At 39.9% G+C, this 22,521-nt stretch overlaps 1 protein-coding gene across 4 annotated transcripts in view; it reads left to right on the forward strand.

The window, feature by feature from the left end:
- The window catches only part of LOC102789674 (low-density lipoprotein receptor-related protein 8-like), an 81,408-nt gene that overhangs the window by 31,000 nt on the left and 27,887 nt on the right, over positions 1–22,521 (forward strand). For all 4 annotated transcript variants that reach the window (XM_006786908.2, XM_006786909.2, XM_035906138.2 and 1 more), the window contains exons 4-6: positions 8,982–9,110; positions 17,136–17,525; positions 21,339–21,461. In XM_006786908.2, coding sequence (XP_006786971.1) covers positions 8,982–9,110; positions 17,136–17,525; positions 21,339–21,461 — 642 coding nt within the window. The remainder of the gene's footprint in view (positions 1–8,981; positions 9,111–17,135; positions 17,526–21,338; positions 21,462–22,521) is intronic.

Raw genomic sequence — 22,521 nt, forward strand, 5'->3', positions numbered from 1 at the left:
TCCTTCTTTTTGACCTACATAAAGTGCAGGTCTTAGAAGAACAATAAAAAAAAATATAAATTAGCATAAAATAAATCAATGGGGAACTGTGTTCACTTTTACATTGTGGTACGTGCCAGTTAATGAAAAGTTATTTTATTAAATAAGGTGTTTATTCATGTGGCCTAAGTACATCTCCTACAAGCTACATATAAAAAAATTCCCTTTCATTGTACCTGCATGATAGATGTGAATAAAACAAAGTCCTCAACAGCCCTTGTTTTGCATACGGTATTGCCACTTTGGAGAAATAACCGAGCGAGGGGATAATCTTTCCTCCAAGTAAGGTGACTATTTTCCTGAAACTTCAGTTACTTACTGTATTCATTGAACATATTTTTGGGGAGTGCACTGATGATTTCACTTTGTCTTTATGAGCTGGGTGGATTATTTAAACATCTGAGTTGGTGTTGGCCAATTCACGTTGGCAAACATTGTGTTTTCCTTTGTGGCCTTCATGCATTCAGTTTTGTGGTTTGTTTTTCCATGAGGGGTTTAAAGGTTCTATAAGTAAGTTCATCACACTCGTTCTGTGTTTGCTGTAATCTGAGCTTCATTATTCAGGGTTTTGAGCAGAGGTGAGCAAACTGCAGCAGCAGTTTTCATGATCATGAGCTCAGTATCAGTTGTTCTACTGTAACATATCAGGGTCATTCCGTGTATTTTATGCTAGTGTTGGCTAATGATGTTAGATGGATTTTTTCTTTTTGTTGCGTTCTAGTGTACAAAAACTTTGTGGCTATAAATAAGCTTTTATTTTTCTTGAAATTGTACATTTTAAAGATCTGATGTTTTCTGTCTTCTACCATGAATAAAATATGGGCTTATGGGATTTGCAAATGGTTTAGTTTTTATTTACATTTCACAAATGTCCCGAGTTTATTAGAATGGGGGTTGTATATATACAATGCCTTTAATAACAATGTTCTGCTTAAGCTTTCAGACATACTGGGGCAGGCTGGTATTGGTTCAAGCTGATAATGATGTGATGTCTGAGGGTGTTACTTTGATTCTACCCACCTTTATCAAGCATTATGTCTTTAAACTCTGCCTTAAATTTACAGTGAGATGGTGTTAAAGTGAATCCAAATGAGTGTGGAATAGAGGAAAGAAAAAGCCAAATGAATCTTTCAGAGGACGTTCATTCTAGTTTTGTTACATTTTTCTTTGGCTGTGAGTCGGTTTGATGAATAATGAAGCAGCCTAGCAGAGCATCTAATGTCACTTGCTGAAAAGTTGAATGCGAGGAGGGAGGCACGAAGGGATCTCTGATGGATAACAAGTTTGTATTGGAAATCCAATTAAAGATAAATGAAGGAAGGATTCATCTCTTGGCTGCAGAATAAAGAGATAAGGATCTGGGTTGAGAAGAAAGCCATTTATATGGAAATCCCATATGGATTCAGATGATGTAATGGAAAAAAAAATCAGCTGTTGCATTTTTTTTGCTTTTCTCTACAAACAAAAACCTGTTCCAAAAAAAAGGTTATTTCTTTGTAATATATTATTTTTGCCAGTCTAGACTGATACTTCATATGCAGGGAGAGGGAAACATCCTTCTTCCTGCATTTCAGGTCGTGCTTACCCTGCAGCCCGCAGCCCTGCTGATTATATGTTCAGAAGAGAAGCGTCAGATCAGGCCTACATCCTGAACAGAAGGATTGCTAATGAGAGCCTCTTCATCACAGCTGTTTTTCTGCTTGAGTAAATCCAGCTGTGTCATTATCACTCTGAAAACCGAACGAAGAAAGACTCAAGGATGGACATTGTTCAAAAATGCATGGAGCATCTTAACCAACAGCAAACAACCCGCTCTTGAGTGGCTGCCGTATCAGGTATCACATTAACCTTGTTTCACTGGTAAAGTACCTATCTGTGCCATTCACTTGATACAGTTACAACCCTATAATGATAAATTTACATCAGTCGGCAAAAAAACCAACGAAAAAAACAAGTCAGCGTGTTGTTTTCTTTTTCCTGAATAGGGTAAAGATGAAAAAACAAACTCATCACATCCGTGTTTTGATCAACATTCCTTTTCCATGCAACGCTATACTTTGAAATCAGAAGCGTCACATGTATCAGTCAATTATGCTGCGATAAAGTCTAACAACAAACAGAAGCTTGCAATTTCACACAGACTGCATTCAATCTTCGATGTGACAGAGATATACAGTTAACCATTATATAAACAGCAGAGAGCAGTCACAGCATTGCAGTTTTTACAGTTTCCTTACACATAGCACGGCATACAGCTTAAAACATCATGCTTCGGTTATTCTCTTGCCTGATGAGTCAGGACTTATACTCAGAGAAAGCCTTCGTCTTGTTTTTCATTCAGATCTCCTGTATGTTCTGTTTCAGTTTCATGTGCTCACAGATGTACAGTCAACTTTGCAGATGTACATAACTAAGGCATTTTTTCATCGGTGCTGCGGACATCTGTGCCAGAATCATTCTGGCTCACTGACTGGATTCCCAATTACACGCTGGAGTAGCGTTTACACTGCTGTATTAAGAATTCAAATTCGGGCCACACGGAGTTAGTTACTTGCAAGCCCTGAAAAATGAATCATGACTCTTTGGAGGAGCACGTGAAGCATCAGGGCTCACAGTTTTTGTATTAGATTAATGTGTAGTCAAAATGGAAGTTGGCCACTGCAGCCAGATGTGCAGCTGCTTCTCTGCTTCCTCACCAGTGCAGTGACATTTTATGCACTCTCAGCCACCAGAGACACTTTTAAGATATAAGGGGAGGAAGGAAATGCTTGCTTCTTGGTGCCTTCTGGAAATATTGCTGAGACCAACTTGATTCTGCATGTCTGTTTGTCCTCTCTGCTTTTAAATTTCTGAAAACTGACAGGCATTCACAGTGTTTCCTCTTCCTTTGGGATTCTTTGAATATGAGGTGACAGAACCTTGAAATGCTGTGTATTTAACAATGTGGATTGTTAAGACTGGTAGAACTCTCCCCTTATATCCACAATATTGTGTTTTTAATTTAGTATTCTGAGTGGATTATAGATATTTCTCTGAAGGAGGTTTCGATGAAAACTTTCTTCTACAAACCACTTTGTAGATATTGAGCTTTTTCTGTGGGAGTTAATAACAGTGCATGGCTTATTTATTGACTTTATAGTAGGGAAACTGGAATTACTTATACTGCGTGCTATTAATTGAATCATTTAAATTTGCCTTGTATCGTTAGTTATGAAGAAAAAGTATTTGCTGGTAGATTTACTTCAGGCTGTTTAGAAAAGACTTCATAAATGCTGAGTATGTACGTATTTGTGTGTTGTTTTGCTCTGTTGATCCCTTTGTCTTTTTTATACTTTGTTTGTTAGCGATTTGCCAGTTTTAAAAGTGGGTTTGTTGTCATAGCTGCTTCATTTGCAAGCTGCTGTGAGGTTTAACTCTTAACAGAGTCTGATAATTCCAGGATTTAAAGAATTATATTTTTATCCATGTTGCAGAGTTACTTTCTGTATTACACATTCCCAAGACTTAATAAGAGGAAACAGTTGCACTTCACCTTAGTTAGACTCAAACAGTTGTGGTTTGACTGGATGTTTATCATGAGCATGTGTGCAAGTAATCCCTATGAGCAGAAAGCTTAGGTTTTAGGTTTATCAAGGATATCCGTAACATGGTCGTGTCAGGCACACAGCTCTCGCTGTGAGCACAGCAGCCTCACTCACCTGCTGTTTAAACCTTCTGTTTACAAGGAACAACCAGTCAGAAGAAGTCGGCTTAAGTCATTTTAGCTGCTTAAAGGGAGAGAAGCAAAATGACCATTTTCAGACAGTGGATGAACTGAGGCTGCACCAAGTTCCAGCATCGTGGTTTATTTGTAAGTGCAAGAATATAATTTTAGACTTGAAACAAGCTCAGTAGTTCTACTCTATTTTTCTTTAGTGTGCCAAAATGAAAAGAGAATCTCACTAAGTCACAGTTTAAGTCCTTGAGAAATATGAACAAGGTGAAGATGTGCAATATTGGCAGTAATCCCATTTGAAGGACAAATATACCAAGTTTATAAATCCACTCATGCTTGCTGTAAATGGTCTTTCGTACGTGCTAGCTCTATGATGGCATTCGAACTAGTTCACTCTCTACCCACCATCCACTATCTGCTGGGATTTGACATCAAAATATTAAAATACCAAAAATAAAATAAAGTACCAATATTTATTATTATTTAATTTTACCGTATTATTCTGGCTTTATTTAACTGATGAGGTAACAGTCAGGGAGCACAGCAGCACTTAATATAAAGCAATAGTGCATGCCACAGCTCATTACTTGCTAATGTACGTTACTGAAAATAACAGCTTCCCATCTTGTAGTCGGCCAGAAGCAAGCATGTTCTCTGCTGTACCAAATCTATAATTCAAGTTCACACGGCCATGCTAACCCAGTTTAATGAAGCAGTGAATCTGAGAATGACTCACGGTATCTGAGCTTTTTTTGCTGTCTTTTTTAGCTCTGAGCCAGAATGACTGCGTTATCTTCCTCACCATCAGAGCCCCCAACACTGACATACACAGGTGCTAATGCCCGAGACCTCACCTGAAGCATATAGAGCCGAATGGATGCACACATCAAAGCCTTTTTAGCACTGACATTTGGAGTAGAAGGCTAGAAACAGGCTTCTGAAAAATCGCAACATTTTGAATGATTATTTCTAGGGTTTAATTGGAACACGTTACAAACAGCAACCATCTATATTAGGTAGACATGCTTTCACAATAAGCTGAGTGCATATTTACAAAGCTGTCATGAGCTGGCTGCAGGATGAATCGATGCTATACATTATCTGCTATCATATGCAAAAGAGACAAATGTGCTACAAATGATTACTTGCATGGCACGCTGTTGTGTAATGTAACATTATGATGGTGCAGTTCAGTATATCAAATCAGGTGAATACATTTTCAGTCCTTTTTTTTAATCACAGTATCGTTCCCACTGACAGCTGACAAAATGAAGAGCTTCTGCACTTTCTCCATTCGAAGCCAAGTTTCAGGTAAAAAGCTGTCAGTAATAACAAGGTCAGTTATGACGATCAAAAGGAAAAATAAAGCTGTTACACCATTGAAGGGTTGAAGTGAACGCAGCCTTTGGGTCTTGTAAAAGGTGATAAATTCTAAACGCATCTTCTGCCAAGATGACACAGTGCAGACGAAACCTCATTTTTCACTCAGATGGTAAACAACAGTCTGATTCTCAGCTTGTCTGTGAGTAATTGGCTTTTATTAAGTTGCCTCTTTTACAAGCAAAAAAAAAATCTCATTACGCGTCTTTATAAAATCGCTAATCTGTAGCTGTCACAATGAGCAGTGAGGTACCACTGCTTTGTTGTAGTGAAGTCTGGTTTCTTTGTTTGGATTTGGGGGGAGTGAGCTCACGCTTCATTAAAGAGTCATCAGTTAAGAGGACAGGACAGCTCGCCCTCCACTTGGTGGATTCACATTCTGCTCGACACTGTGCTCTGCCTGCCTGTCCTCCTTCATCTCCTTCCACTTACTTGGTATGGATGGCTTTGATTTAGCTTTAGGATAAAAATCTGAAAGGTCATGCAGCAGTTTGTCTCTCCCTTCCTCCTTATATACAGTGTCTTGCTCTGTGCACAGCTCCCTTCTTATAGATTCTTTTATGCTCTGACGCTTTCGTCTCTCTCTACTTTTTTGCTGCTCTCTGCTAACTTTTAAAAAACATTTTCAAAAGTTTTCTCTGTCTGACTGACATTAGTCCAGCTCCCTCATTCAGGATGCTTTTTCATCTTTTCATGTTTCATGTATTTCTTTATGATCCAGCCTTTTGCTCTTTCACTTTACTCCGCTATAATTGTTTCAGTGATCAGTCCTTGATAGATGGCTGTGAAAAGAAACACATACTGTGTGTGATTCATTAAACATATCACAGAACCTAATGATTGAAAGAAAAGCTTTGCACAGCTCGTACACCTTCAGACTTCTTGCACAGCAGAGCTGTGAGGTAGAAGAGGCCATATCTGATTACTCCTTTTATTTTTTATTTATTCCAGTCTAATAGCATGGCTTTATCTAGGATATTTTTTTAGTTTATTACATGTCTGTGTTGCTGAGTGACAAAGTAAGCTTTTTCATCCACTTACCTCACATTGCACTGTCTGTGGACTGAAAAACAATTGCAGGTAAATGTCATTGCTCCACTCTTTAGAAACAGCCTAAAAATACTGGACTGCAAACCTTTTTTTTTCCATCTGGGGTGAGGACCTTGCTGTGTCAGCCATCCTCCCTGCTCACTGTCCCCCGCCACCAGCTGTCAGGCGAGAGCGGCAACTGTTGAGACCTGCCTGTCATCACATAAAAAAATAATATCAACAAAAATATCATCATTTTTACAATTAAAATAGATGAATACGTGACACACCATGGTCATTTCTGTATTTTCAGAGGGAAGGAATCTGTAAGAATAAACAAATAGTTTTAAATGCTGACATTATATTGTAAGAAATGACCAAGAAAGGTTCTGGCGGTACCTCAGTGTAATCTTCTGTGTGGTTTACAAAGAACACACACATCAATTATCGTTAACGATCCTTACAGGTCCTGTCTCCATGTCTGGGATAATAGATCATTCGGAGTAATTAATGAAGTGACTATTGTTGTTTATATACAAATGAACACAACTCACCTCGGAGACGATCATTCACTTTGCTGTAGATTGAGGCTGCTGGTGTGTAATAAACTCAGAGGGAAAACTGTTGGAGCCAATAAATTAAAGTTCAGCTCCTGCTGAAGTTGGACGTGTTGCAATAACTGAGATAATGAAACCCTGCAGACTGCAATGAGGAGGAGTTCCTCATTCTGGAGTTCCCGGAATAGCTTCTACAAACATGGCTAGGCGAGGATCAGCATATTGACACTAGTTGTGACACTTTATTGTTATTTGTAATTTATATTGTTCAATGTTCTCTCAGTTTAAAATGTAGCGTCCAGTGTTAGGTAGTCTGCTCCTTTTGCCCCAAAAGATTTAGCTGCAGGGAATATGTAGCTTCCAAAGTTTGATTCATGTGACCTTTATTGCATTTCTTCCTGTTGAAGTCACAGTGACCAAACTGCATAATAATATTTATTATTTAAATACCATTTTTTAGAGATCCTTGTAAGTAAATTTGTGTTTCTGATAACCCGTATTGCTGTGACTTTGAAGTGTTCAACACAATACAGGGTGACTATACACAATTATAACTGCTTTATATTTTATTTGTGTTGCTGAACTGATAGTGATACTTGCACTGCAATACATATACTGTACTAAAAAAACAACTAACATGCAATTGTCATAGTTAAAATCTTCTGATTATTGGATTCGTTGGACAGCGTGGTGGTGCGGTAGTTAGCACTGTTGCTTCAAAGCAGGAAGGTCCCGGGTTGTAGTCCCCCGTCTGGCTGCGGCCTTTCTGTGTGAAGTTTGCATGTTCCAGCGGTGTCTGTGTGGGCTCTCTCCAGGTACTTCTTCCCACAGTTCAAAGACATGCAGGTAGTGGGGTTAGGTTAATTGGTGATTCTAAATTGCCCATCTATGTGAGTTTAAATGTGAATGGTTGTCTGTCTATGTGTTAGCGCTGTGACAGACTAGGGACATGTCAGGGTATACCCTGCCTCTCACCCTATGACAGCTGGGATAGGCTTCAACCTTGAATTAGATAAGCAGAAGAAAATGGATGGATGAATAGGTGCATGGATGGATATTGAATTGACATTAAATGGTAAATGGCCTGTATTTGTATAGCGCTTTACTAGTCCCTAAGGACCCCAAAGCGCTTTACACATCCAGTCATCCACCCATTCATCCACCCACTGGTGAATGCAAGCTACATTGTAGCCACAGCCACCCTGGGGCGCACTGACAGAGGCGAGGCTGCCGGACACTGGCGCCGCCGGGCCCTCTGACCACCACCAGTAGGCAACGGGTGAAGTGTCACCCGTTGCCTACTGGGTGCCTTAAATAAAAGGAATTCAATTTGATCATAAAGGCGGCTTTCTGGTGACAGCACCAGAGATTCTGTTTAGCTTCTTAAATTGGTATTCGTTAAGGATGTTGTTCTCACTTATCACACCTCGCAGGATCCTGTTATACCATTGTTTGTCAGTTTGTGTACAGCAAGAATATAAATACCAACTATGTTGTGTAGCTGGAAAATTACACCTTGTATTGCTAATGGAGTTGACAGAATATGTGGAAAGAATTATGCTTAATTGAATTAAAATACAATTAGCTAAAAAGGTAATGAGGATAAATAGTTTACTTAAAAAAGTGGATAAACGGTTAAAACAGCTTCTGTTACACTATGTCCAGCAACTAAAGCACTGTTGTACCAATATCTGTGTGAATCTAATTTATAGTGCTAAATAAGACCCCCGAATATGAACCACAAATTTTTCTGAACACGTTTAATGAGTGAAGCTGATGCAGGGTAACATCATATCGTACCCAAAAAGGCTTTTAAGTGGCATTTTAAATATAATAAACACTCAAAAAGATCGATAATTGGCACGCGCGTCTGATTTCTTTCTGGAAGGCTTAAGGCTGCACTGGAAGCAAACATGTATAATTAACAACATGCTTCATATTAAACGCACTGTAATCTGGATCAAACCGACCCTGTGCCAACTAGAGCAGATTGGCAGGAAAAGGAGGAGGGGATGGGTTGAGCTTTTGCTTTATAGCCAGCCGTGCATTTGCTGTATTTCATGATCTTCCTGCATGTTTCTTGAGAGGCAGCCCACGCAGTAAAATCAATTGGCCAGGGTGGTGGAGTTTGGGATTTTTTTAAGAGCATTGTGGGGGTGATAAAAATCAAGTCCAGCTGTGTCTCGTAGTAGTTGTTGTTGTTGCCTTTATGGACCATAAAACTACAGTAATCTCCCTATCTCTTTTATCTCTGCCCACAGGCAAACAGACGTGCCCTCCAGAGAAATTTGACTGTGGGGGATCAACTAACAAGTGTGTCTCGTTGTCATGGAGATGTGATGGGGAGAAAGACTGCGAGAATGGCGCTGACGAGGAGGACTGTGCGTCTGGTGAGTTTATCTGAGTCAGTTCACTTACCATAATGAAATAAATACCCCGATCAGATGGTTTTACTTCCACGTTTAACCGCTGAGTGCATTTGCAGAGGACATTTTGGTCCAGATTTCACCAGTGATGGATGTGCAGAAGCAAATGACTCGACAAGCAGCCGAATAACGAGAACCCAGATTCCCCATGTTTTGTATTTCATAGGGTTTTATCTTTTCTGATCTTACTTATCATCCAAAGGCATGTGACATTAAAGCGCAGTGGGGAACACTCGTTATAATTAGATGGATTTGAAGTGAGTTTTGAATTAAAGCCAGCTGCACTTGACAACGTCCCCTTTGATGTGGAACGATCTTTGGTGTGAAACCATCAGATATTTGCAGCTTTCTGGTGATCTTTGGACGTTTCTGTCCTTTCCAAACCTCAAGTCTTCAGTCTTTCCACTGCAGGGCCCTCACAACCTTAAAAAATGACATCACCTCATGCCCAGCCAATCAGGCAACTCAATCGTGCGGCTACCCCCACCCCCAGTCCCCTGCAGGGACTATCCTTGCCCTACTTCTGAGGAGCCATGAAGAATTGGCTTCTTCTCCTTCTTTCTCTCTCCTCTGCCTCTTCACGTCAAGAAGAAATGATTGAGGCAGCAGAGCCGTGGGGGGTGTGATGTTTAGACTTTGAAGATGGCACATGGCAGCAAATGCTCAGAGGGAGAGAAATAAGCCATCTCCTTATTATCCTATATTAATGACGACGTTCCTCTTTTTCTGGCATCTTTAACTCCTCGGTTGTTTGGGTGTGTGGGTGTTGAGATCGCGTCTGCCTGGCATATAAGCCATTCATGTTTATTTGTTAAGAACACAGCCAATTTTGAGTTTTTATTTGGAGAGGAAGCCTTATCAATCTGGCAGAAAATTAATGCATAAATAGAAACTGTTGCATATGTATTAATACTCAGCTCCTTATGGCTTTGACTTATTCTTCAATGATCAGCTTGTGAGTAGCTTGTTATGGACTCAAGGTTTCAAAGAGGCCCCACACACTCACTGCAGAGCAAGTGGTAGTGATTCCATCGACTTTAGATCTAATGCCTTCTTAGCTTAGATGGCTTTTCATGGCACTGTCCATTGAGGCCCGGTCTAGCCTGGGCTAATCCTTTTTTCATTCTAATGTCTGTATTGATGTGGCAGTCTTAAGCCTCTCAGTAGTGACACGAGGGCAGGCAGCAGGCTGTCGCCCACCCAGGCAGAGGCCAGAATACCTCTAGAGGGAAACTCCTCTCAGTATGACCACTTAGAATAAGCTCTCTCCAGTACAAGCAGAGCACAGTGCTAGATAGCATCATCAAATTAGGCCTATTAAATGCTGCTCGGGCCAGTTTATCTGATGATTGGGCCCAATGCCAACCTGAAAGATGATGTTTAAATCAAGGACACGAGGCTTTTAAATGTAACCTTGCAGCTGATCTGCTCTAGAGGTACAAACCATTGATTCTGCAGTGTTATGTCTTTAGTCCATCTCAGTGAGCTGCACAGTGGTACCAGTGTTGGGCTATACCTGATTGATGTGGAGTAACAACACTAATAGTAGTGTGATGTTCACAAAACAGTTTAACACATTCACCTTTGGGGTTTGCTTGGCAGTTTTCATTAGTAAATAGTGTTTATCCTGCTCTTATTACTGCAGGGATTCTCAATAAGCGATATTTACTTTTTTCTTAAAGTACTGCTTTACATTACTCAACTACTCCTGTGAGAAAGCAATTCATTAGATTACTTATTGCATACTTTCACATTACTCCATAACAAGACTGAAATGCATTGTTACATATTTACCAGTTAACAATACAAGTTCTTATTGACAACACCACAAATCCCTGTACCTAGCCTAATGAGAGCGTACATACCAGCTTTCTCTTGGTATTTAGATTTGAACACAAAGCCAACAACAAAAAGCTAACAACAAAAACCAGCCCAAAGAGACTTCAAAGCGATCTACGTGATTCTACTGTAGAAACAGAAAAGGAGGATTCAAGCCTGACGGCTCATCACTGCCTTTCTTACCTGTTAAAGAGCTTTGGCTGCTGGGCTGCTGTAAGAATAGACTGAGCTTTAACGTCACTCTGGATTCTTCACTAGCTTTGTGTTAGCATGCTGTTTGTGTAGATGTCTGTGAAGAGCTGAAATTGTGTTTGTAGCATAATGCAGTTGTTTCTCTAGTGCAGTTTACACTTTACCATCATGCTCAATAAAATAAAATACAAGAAAAGTAAAAGTAATGTTCTCATCTCCATTCCACAAAAGATTATAGTCTGCACCAACATTGTCCTCCAACTGATATCAAAACAACAAAGTCAAAACAATTTGGATGTAAAATAAATGTTTTTGGGTTTTTTTACATATAGATTTTAATAATCACTGTATGTGTGATAACGTTCATACAAAATTTTATTCAGATTGGCCAACGTGTTAAGGAAGAAGAAGTATTCATAAAGACATAAATACGCTATGACCATGATAGTAAAGACAATAGAACATGTATAATATTGGAATATTAATACAGAAGATCAAGTTTAGTTTGTTTTACAGTTTTAGTTTTTTGTATTAAATCTGTGTCAGTCAAGACCTAATTTTTATGACCTTTCAAAGATTTAAAAGTAAAACTTTTTAATGAACACTACGTATTTTCAGTTACATTTTGCTCCCAACAGCTCAGCTAGCAGTGCTGCAAATATATTTCTAAATCTCTCAGTGCACATGCAATAATTGGATATTTTAAACGATAAATTGAAGATCTGAAACCCCTTCAGCACCACTGAGCATCCAAAGTTGAACAGATTCACCAAGTGCAAACAAATTCTGCTACCATCTCTGATCATATAAGACTTTCGGAGCCGATTAAGCGGAATCTGAACAAAACCAAAATGTGTTTAGGTGCTGCTTTAGAGCTGTTCTTAGACTGTTTGAGTGCCCAAAAATCCCCTTTCACCAGGTCCAGGATCTTTATTTCTCATAATTAGTTATTATTAATCTCTGGCTCTCTTCCACTGCTTGTCTTTTGTTCTGTCTCACTTCCCTCACCCCCAACCAGGCAGATGGCTCGCCCTCACTGACCCTGGTTTGCTGGAGGTTTCTTCCTGTTAATAGAGAGATCTTCCTTCCCATTGTCGCCAAGTGCTTGCTCATCAGGGGTCGTCTGATTGTTGCTGTCTGATTAAACTGAATTGGATTGAATTGAATCAATTGCTGTTAGTTTATTGAGTTCATCTATTTTGCGCGACAACCACAGGGGCTAAGCCACATAGCCTGCTAAACTTACCTAGCTAAGCACCTGATGTGAAGCTTACTTAACATGACTCTTAACGGTTTACGTTTAAAGGCTCTGGTTTCTGTTTAGACTGCATTATTATTGAATTATTGACATGAACCTACATGGACTAACTGGTGAATCATTTAATAGAAACTTAGTGAGCTGGGATACTGCAGCCCTGTCTGGACCCCACTGGGAGAAAATTAAAAATAGCTCATTCTAGTACTGACATATCAACTCATATTAACTTCACTGCATTTGTAGCATCCTATTTGGTTGTCAAAAAGGTTCACAAAGAAAGTATTAACCACATGGAGCTCCATCTAATAATATGATCAAATATCTGAAAAGCAGAGAGCAGGTGTTGTTTGTCTTGTGCCACACTATGACTTGGAAAATAGATGCTTTGAGGGGCAAACTCAAATTTGATTGGATATTCTGTGTAAGTTGTGAGAAATACTTTTGACACAAACTTCCATTTTGTGATTGTTACGTTATACTTTTGAGCATGCTCACAAGGAACACGTTTCTTCTTTTCCAACTCTTGTATTTACTGAGCTATAAGCAGGCAAATTGTACCCGCAAAACTGACTAAGCTGGAACCTCCTCAGTCAGCTCCCGCACGTTCCGCTATTAGTAGAAATTTACGAAGTGCATAGCGTGCACTGTCTGGAAAAAGTAAATCTTGCAGAGGTATCCTACTAATTGAGTCATCCACATGCTGAATTATGTATTAAGTAGAATCTAGCCCTCACCAGAGAAAGCTTTCTCTGATCAACATTACATTAAGCAGTAACTCTGGAGAGGCTCCGCAAGAAAGCTGGACTGTAGCCTCAACTCTCAGCATGTGAAGATTTATGTGCATTTACTCCCCAAGCATTTTCCCGAGCATGTCTGTCAACTGGGATCTACTGCAAGGCACTGGAACCAGTCTGGAGTTCTGTGTTTTCATCTTCTGTGTGTTTGCAGTTGTGCTAAATGTCAGCTTGGGTAGCCTGCCTGGTGCATGAATATGATTTTTTTTTATTTTACAGTTATCTTTCCGCTTGATGTCTTTATTTAAATTGAACATTTCTTGGACAGTATGAAGCAAACAGACAAACCCTGCATTTCTCACAGCTGTCTCACTGTCCCTGGAGTGAAACTGAACTGGGTAAAACTGAGATAAAGCCTTCACAAAAGACCATTTAACACATCTAAAGGAGCTTGTACTGACAAAGTTTCTTCACAATTACATTCTGCTAATCGGAATCTAGACAGGTTTTCAATTTGGCCAAACGGCGGCTATTTTGTCTCGTATCAGTGCTCATTGTGTGTCTCTTTTGTCCTCACCTATTGGCCCTCATTGAACCTACGTTTTCAGGCAGTAATGATAACACGGACACTTTGACTCCCATCTTGTACCCTATATCATGTCCTGATTGTTTCTCCGGATGAGAGAGTTGCCCCATCTTTGTTAAAACTGTGGTTGTTCAGTTATTATGTGTGTGGCATTACAGGAAAGGGCAGTCACTGAGATATTTCCCTGGTGAGCCACTGTGACCCATGTGAACTAGCCAGCAGTGTGAGTTTGTGTGTGTGTGTGTCTTTGAGTCACCTTGCTGCAGTGAACCTTAATTCTCTAAGCAGAGCGGACAGGTTTGAGTCATCTCTTAAGTTTAAAGTTATGAATATCTATGAGAAAGCTAAGAGGACATTAAGCTGTATAGAAAGTGATGGGCACGGTCACAGGTATTTGTGTGTCAACAGATAAAAATATATAAAGCTTTTGCATGCTAACATAAAACATGGAAGACTTTATTCTCATCTCTTTTCTTATTTTTTCCCTCTTTTCCTACACTCAAAATAATTTCCTTACCTTTCACACTTCATTTCATCTTTTTCCCCCAACACACTCATCTCACACACACTTACACGCATGCACACACACACATGCGGTCCACACTTATCAGTTGTAATGCTAACGTGAGTAGAGCGACCAGTCATTTCTTCCCACTACATCTGAGCTGTTGGTTGCCGCTGGCAACAATCTCCCATCATCAAAGCTGCCAGAAGAAGTTAAGTGGGTTATGCTGCCAACCTCTGACTACCAGAATGGTAGGAAAGCTTCTCCCAGCAAAGGAATTAAAAGGTAGTGGTAGCATTTAGCTGAGTGCCACCAGTATAGTATAAAGTCCTCAGTGACTTGATAAATACAATAAAAAATAAAAACAAAAAATCTCAGTCTGATAGAACAGGATACGTTTAGACCTCATAGCGTTCAGGAACATTTCACCCCCAAATCAAACGTATATATTGTTTTGTCTCTGGCCTGTAGTGCTGTTTACCCATCTAAATTGTTTTGGTGTGAGTTTGTACACTTTTGGAGATATAGTCTGTAAATGTATTTGCTTTCCCTTCAATGTAATAGAGCAAAATCAAACATGCCTTGTAGTGCTAAAGTGAGGTAAACATATCTGCATCACTCAGCAGTGATGTCTCTTTCAAGAAGCGTCTGACCCGGGTGCTCAGAAAACAGAGCAATTTCACTGAAATGCACCCAAAACGGTGCCACTGTTCATCTATGCTTAACAAGAACCTCATGTTTGTGTCAAGTAAACAAAAAAGGCTAGTGTGCTCCCACTGCTGGTTCCAAGCCTAGATAAATGGGAGGGTTGCATCATAGAGGGAGTCTGGTATAAAACAATTCAGCTTGCAAAAAAGTTGAGATAAAGCTCCTTGAAGTGAATGCAGTAAATATTATATACCTGGAGGCACCACTTTGACAGCATTGTCAAAGGACAGTTCTATTTATTTTGCTCTAATGTAGCAGAGCAGGTCATCCACCAATCAGGAGATTGATGGATCCATCCCTGGCTCCCCCAGTCCACCTGCCAAAGTATCGTTGGGCAAGATATTAAACTCTGAAATGTCCTGACACCCGATGGATCTATTTGGTGTATTGATCCTGTTTGTGTGTGTGTGTGCGTGTAGAAAGCACTTTGAGTGCTATAGTTGAGTAGAAATGTGCTATAAGTACTAGTTGTACTTGGCCTGTCATTTAAATGACCTTACCATGAGATGTATAACCAAACAAAATGCTGCAAATTCATTTTTTAATGATCTTTTCTGCTTTTACTTGTATAAAAAGAAAATCGTATAATAAATCTTACTAAACATCCACTGGGTGAAGTGCTTGTTCCCTCTGTGATTTATTTATCATTTAAGACCCACTGCCTTGTACAACATCATCAGCAGATGGTCTGTGGGCTCAAAGTTGCTCAGAAATCTTGAAATTCTGTCCCAACTGGAATTCAACCAGGGCACTGATGTAAAGTGCTAATGGCCTTCCCCCTGTGTAATAACGCACTTGTTCATTGAATCTCTTTAATTATTTAGTGACAAATTAGTATAGAGTGTGGGCAGAGGCATACCGGGGACAGCAGACACATGAGAATCAGATGCAGAGTCTTTAATATTAATAACTATAAACCCTGTCGCTGAACTGAATCCATGACACTTATGTTCACATCAGTTGCTTTTTCCCAAGCTTCTGAGGCAGTCGTGTTCATATCAGTGAATTAATTAACAGTGATGTTAGCAGAGAAAAGAAGAGATAGTAACTGTAACATATGGTGTGATTACGTAGGATAGTAAGTAAGACACTATCTTGCATCCAGTGTTTTTGCTAGCTTACGATGTGTTCACCCAGTTTAACTGAGAAGCAGTGGTTTCATGATGTTTCATGATGTATATTAAGATGTTTAATTTCTGCTCTTTTATGCTATAAGCTGCTTTTCATGCTGTTTTGTTGCATTGTTTAACTGTTCAGCTGATCACTACCTTTCACAGCAGTGATGCTTTTGATGCAGAAATGCTGCAGTTTAATCTGAAGCTATTTAAAAACTTCCCCCCTGCTTTGATCAGTAATAGTTTAAAATAGCATGTATGCTTGATACTCAAAAAATACATGGTGTCTGCTGCAGGTCAGTGACAATATGCTACAGCTTTACAATTTGCTGATTCTGTGTAAAATGTAGCAAAACAGCAATCCTTTCCAGTAACCAGCTGCAGCAGCCAAAGGCACTGGCGTTAAAGCTGAACTCCCCATGGTTTGTGTAAATATCAAATCCTTCCTCTCCCCATGCCGGCCTCTGAGCACCTATGGGCGAACAGCGGGTTCCCTGGCTTTCTTCGCATCCAGAGTGCTTTCAGTTAGACATGACTAGATACAGAAAAATACCCTGGAAAAGGTAGGAGAGGAAGCCTCTCACCATTTTCCTAATCACCGTTATCCTTCCCAGCTTTCTCTTTGTCTCTGTTATGTTATTGACTTTTAGCCAGTCTGGGAAACTATTTCTGTGTCTGTGCCCATCTGCTTGAAATGACTTTAAGCCAATAAGTCTTTGGTCTTACTTGCTCTCAATGCTCTGCAGCTCTAGGAAGACCTGAAACTTTTATGTTTACTTATTTGACTAAAAGTGTACAGTTCTCTGGTTAGGAAAGTATTGCATTTTAGTGTAGTTTTATGTTGTGTGAAGGCAGTCTGCAAAAGATTAAAAGCAACGGCCTTCTAACAGATTCCTCAGATTTCCTTTTCAGCAGCTAGAGAAGACAGGGTAATGGTTTCTGCTGCACAAACTGCAATCTGATAATAAATGCTACACCGTCCCTGCTTCACTGTCATGAGAACCAAGCGTGCAGTCCCTCGTGTGAGTTTTGCTGTCTCTGTTGGTCCTCAGATGCCAAGGCCTGTCCCAGCGGTGAGTTCATGTGTGCCAACCGCAAATGTTTAGCCACCGTCTACGTGTGCGATGGTGATGATGACTGCGGCGATGGCAGCGATGAGCTGAAGTGCACCTCCCCTCTGACTTGTGGGCCCAACCACCTCCGCTGTAACACCTCCGAGTGCGTGCCGCTCATGTGGAGCTGTGATGGCGACCCCGACTGCTCCGACAGTTCAGACGAGGGGCCTGAGCGCTGCGGAGGTGACGGAGCCCCATACCTGCCCAACCGCAGAGCTAACTGCACCAGTGGGGAGTTTCGCTGTGCCAATGGCGAGTGTGTGCGACTGACCTGGAAGTGCGATGGAGATCCTGACTGCAAAGACAAATCTGATGAGTCAGACTGCCGTGAGTGTCTTGTTCTGCTTCCTTTCTTTCTATGTGTTTGCTTGTCTCCCAACAACTGTAATCTCCTACATATGTAACCTTTTTCTCTTTTTAATGTTGCAGTAGCTTATATATGTTCTCTGCTGCGTATAACTATGTCGATTCAAGGCTGTCTTCTCAGCTTACAGTGATAACAGAAAACGCTGCACTGTCTGAAAGTCTTTTGGCACATATAAAATATGTAGCAAGGTTGAGAGAGATTACATGTAAGCGTGAAAGGAATAAGCTACGTATAACATCCCAGCTAGCATACAGAAATGCTTACGTGCGCCTTTGATGTTCACTGTTAAACCCACAATGCAATATACATTCATATTCATAGTTTGTTAATTACAGATAATTAAGGAGTAAAAAAGAGCTACATCTATTGCAGAAATATAAGCATGCAAAATGGAAGCATATTTTGCGCTTATTCTCAGATGAGAAGTGACATAATAGTGCTGAATTCCAGATGAAAGTTGGAGATAGTGGCCGAACCCCCGGAGTGTAGAATCTGGTGGTGAAGCAGAGTTAGCAGATGGCTGATGGAGGCATTAGTTGAGACACGCTGGAGAACCCAGATGAGATCAACCGCCAAGAGATGGGGAGAGTGAGAGATGAGAGTGAATTAAAAAACAGGGCCTTGCAGCTGATTGGCTTGGAGAACACATGCAGAAAGACCACTGGACAAGAGCAGCCACATTAAATTTGATAATGTGAATGTCCCATGCTGTGTAAAATAGAGGAATAGACACTCAAAGGGTCTAATTCAAAGAGTGTTCATGCAGAAATCTCTGATTCAGAATCACATGTTTACATAAATAACGGCCACTTATAATCAGCCGTCATCTTCAAAGCAACTTTGAAGATTGACTCCATCTTATTGCTGTCTTGATCCAGCAAGACAGCAATAAGATGGAGTCAATCTGCTATCAGTTTGTGATTGAATAGTGTCAAGTTGGCAATTACATACAATCTGTGTGGGATAAATTGCAAATCTGCTGCCGTCTGTTTCAGATCTGTTGTCATCTTATACACAGAAATTCACTTTAGCTACTTACATGTGTCAGTCTAGCCAGAAACTCATAGATTAGTGAATTCAGTAATTCTTATGTTTCTAGCAAGTTTTTCACAGATTTTTTAAATATTTGTGTTTTCTGTTTTTTTTTGACAGGTGCTCTAATAAAGCAATCAGCGCTGTACATACAGTTTTTACATATCTTAATAAGCAGCCTGTTTCTCTGCTAGTTTTCACCAATTCAAAGGCCAAAACAGAAGAAGAAACAAAGTTAATTTTGCACACAGTTGGGATTATACCTCAGGCTTAAATACTTAGCATATCAAAACCGCATTCATTAAAAATGCTTTCATCCTTGTTGGATGAAACTTGTATATCACTTACATGTCCATTTATGCATGTCTTTTCAATAACTGTAGTAAGTTTCTTATCTTGGGACTGACAGTTTAGTCGGTCCTTGTCCTGCACCTGCTTCCTTCCTTTTCCATTAACTTTGATGTCAACCTTTTTCTGCTTTCTGTAGAAAAAGGAAACCTGGTGGTCATCAGGTCACTGGCTGTTTCACAGCTCATGCAACATCCACCTCAGTTACTGCAGCCCAAATCTTACTTGTGTCCAGCTGTTGTCGCTCCTAAGGAAAGAAAATTGAAAGCAGTACCTTTTCTGTCTTTTTTCTCAGACATGATTGCTTCACTTTATTTTCTCATGAAATTATTCCTTTTTTTTGCTTTAGGCTTTTGTACTTTCACAGCTTTAACTTCAGACGTTTCACTCCATGATACATCTCAAGGTGCATTTGCTGGCTAATAAAGAAATAAGGGCATTCCAGTTTGCAGAAAACAGAAAGCACATACCGAGCAATTTGAAATGACTCTGACTCACTAACATACTCCTGCTGGTATAGTTAATGATGATGAATCCAGCAGTAATATTGAATGTGGACCTATCTGGGGTACAGGGTAAAAGCATTTCTACACCCACATTAGTGAATGAGACACAATCTGAGAGAGCAGTGAGGAACTATAAAAACCCATTAAAACATAAAATAACTCAGAACAAGCATGAGGTTTCCACTTCGGGAAATTGTAATTGCCAGCCTCTACCCATTTCTTGATTTCTTGAATTACCTCATTTTATGTTAATACACAATATTAAAGTATATAGGTTTATTGTACACTATTAAATCAGTGGTAAAGCAGTGCTATATATTACAAAATGATACTACATTATCAAAGTATTTTATCCAGCTTATCTTGGGTACAACTGCAGCCTTTCCAATTGCTATTCAGTTTTCATATATATTGTTGTTTTAATCTCAGAGGTCAGGTTATGGATGGATTTGATTATTTTTTAAGTTTGGTTGATTCTGAATAAACTCTAGTAGTTTTGCAAATACTATGCTATTCACTAGATGGGCGCTTTTTATTAAACATGTTGCACGTCTTCAGATGAATCCAGAAACTGTGAAGTTGTTAAATTAACGTTATATTTTGTTTTTGTTTATTTGCTTTGAGATGGTGGAATAGATAATCTTCAACAGCAATATTTCTTCCCTCCTCTGAGCTGACGCTCTATCGTTTAGCAGATTTCTTCTCTGCTGGGAGTCGATATTGAGTTTTTTCCTCCTAAATGTGTCAGGTAAAGAATGTGTTTCTGTTGATAAACACTGTGTGAAGATGGGGCCTTGTGATAAGACAGGTTTTCCTATTAGCTGGTCATGGATGGGGGAGCCCTGAAGCTCCTGTCTCACTAAGCCAGAGTGTGAAGCCCAGATAGTCCCACTATTCATTATCAAGATGTGCGGTGCACACATCAGACGCACAGCTCTTACTCTGTGGTGTGTCATATAAGCTGCACTTACAGGAGATTGATGTTTTATTAGCCAACAGAACATCTGCATTAGATGGGAGGAAGGCTGGGGGTGGTTAGGGACACAACCTCATCTTTGTCCACAAGTTCCCGTGCTACGCATTTAAACTCATATGTTCACCACCTTTGGTGTATTCGCACACCCTTATGTCTGTACGAGGATTTCTTTGCCTAAAAAAATTGAATTTTCTTCCAGCTTGTCAGCAGAGGACAAATGCTCCTGCTGTGATTCATCAGTTTGACACTGTCGCTTCTGCACTCTTATGAATATACATGCACATGTATCTATACCAGTATGCACCACCAGTATATTGCTCACTCAAATCTCTAGATTTACCTCAGAGATGCACAGAAACATGGATGATCATATCTATGTGCATACATGTCTGGACATGCGTGTCCAGACCGCAGCATCCCTGGCTCCATTAGACTCGTGTGTCCTGTTCGTCTTGTGATAACACTTAATCTTATCCCTCTGTCACATATATTGCTTTTTAGTGCGGTTTAGAGGGAGTTATATGAGCATACCGGGCACTGTTGATGAAAAGCTTGTCTGTGCTTGGGATATTAATAAAAGTTGGTGTGGCTTCTTGGAGCCTCCATCTTTGTGTTACTATATTGAAAATCATTCATCACACGCCCTCAGGTTGACTGTCTCTGTCCTCGGCAGTGCCTTACACAGACTGTGAATTAATAGATGTGCAGTATATGCCATTTCTCAATATTTTTCAGTGTTTCAAGAAAAGTTTTTAAAGCAATTCCTCTTCTTTATGGGACACAAATGTGGAGAGAAACCGAGTGATTAAAATGCCACAGCTGGTCCTGGATTGGATTCGACCACATGATTTTATGCTCCTCTTGAAGTCATTAAAATCAAATTTAAAATTTCAATCTCTTGCCTGTTACAGCTCTGTTGACGTGTCGTCCTGATGAATTCCAGTGTGGTGATGGTTCCTGCATACACGGCACCAAGCAGTGTAACAAGGTCCACGACTGTCCTGACCACAGCGATGAATCTGGATGCGTTAACGGTGGGTTCACCTGTCACTGTGTTTGGCAGTGAGTGTCTGTCCTCCTCCGTGTCTGCTCCCCCATCTTCTTCCCTCATGTATCCGTCTCAGTCTCTGCCTTTTGCACGTCTGCCTATGTGAAATACCTTTCAACACGAGCAGTTTTATAAGCCCACCAGGATTTTTTGTCAAGACTTGCTTCTACTGCAAATTATTTATTCTGTAATAATGCTGTAAATATTTTTCACCTCATTCTCAAGTATCATTAGTAATCTGATTACATTGAAGCCAGTGAAGCCTGAATCACAGCCAATAGACTAATCCTTAAGAATCACAACTATTAATGTCATATAAAAGTACTTTTTTAATAATAAATTGTGTTCAAAAAAGTCCAACTCAAAGACGATTAGAAAGATGGACATGTGGACTGCAGTTTGGCATTAGCTTTTGTGCTAACGCTGTGCTTTGCTTTGATAAGTTAACTTGACTGACTTTCCTGATTAAACAGTCAGATAGACACTGGGCAGACAGAGGCAGGTGAAACTTTATAAAACTCACTCTTCAAAAACAAAGACTGACTCTCTAAACATCCCCTTAAAATGCACAATGTTTATACCGACACTATTTGGACTGATTTCATGAGACTCCTGCTTGCTTAAATAAGATTTACAAAAATGAACACAAAAGCAAATTAAATCTATTTCACCAGAATGCTATTAAACTATTTACAGTATTTTTATAGATGGAAAGTAACGGAGGTGGGGTAAGGGTTAGGGCTGGGAAACAAGTGGCTGAATGAGGAGGGAGTGCATAAGGTAGGAAGGGGGAAAGGTGGTAAGGATTTAGGATGAAACCTAACCCATTCTTTTTTGCAGCCTCTTTAATTGTGCCATCTTTTCAGTTTCTCAGACATTGTCTCCCAGCATTGCCATTTACCTTGTCTCCACACTTTATTGTTATCTGTTCTTTATCCTCCTTTCTTTGATTGTCTTTGCCCTCTTCTTCTGACTCTTTGTAAATTTAGAAAAGGAAACACTATAAATTACATTCTACTAACCTGCAAAACAGTCTGAAACAAGCT

This window comes from Neolamprologus brichardi, chromosome 18, assembly GCF_056152115.1.
Source record: "Neolamprologus brichardi isolate AB-2024 chromosome 18, ASM5615211v1, whole genome shotgun sequence".
In the NCBI taxonomy this organism is placed as follows: domain Eukaryota; kingdom Metazoa; phylum Chordata; class Actinopteri; order Cichliformes; family Cichlidae; genus Neolamprologus; species Neolamprologus brichardi.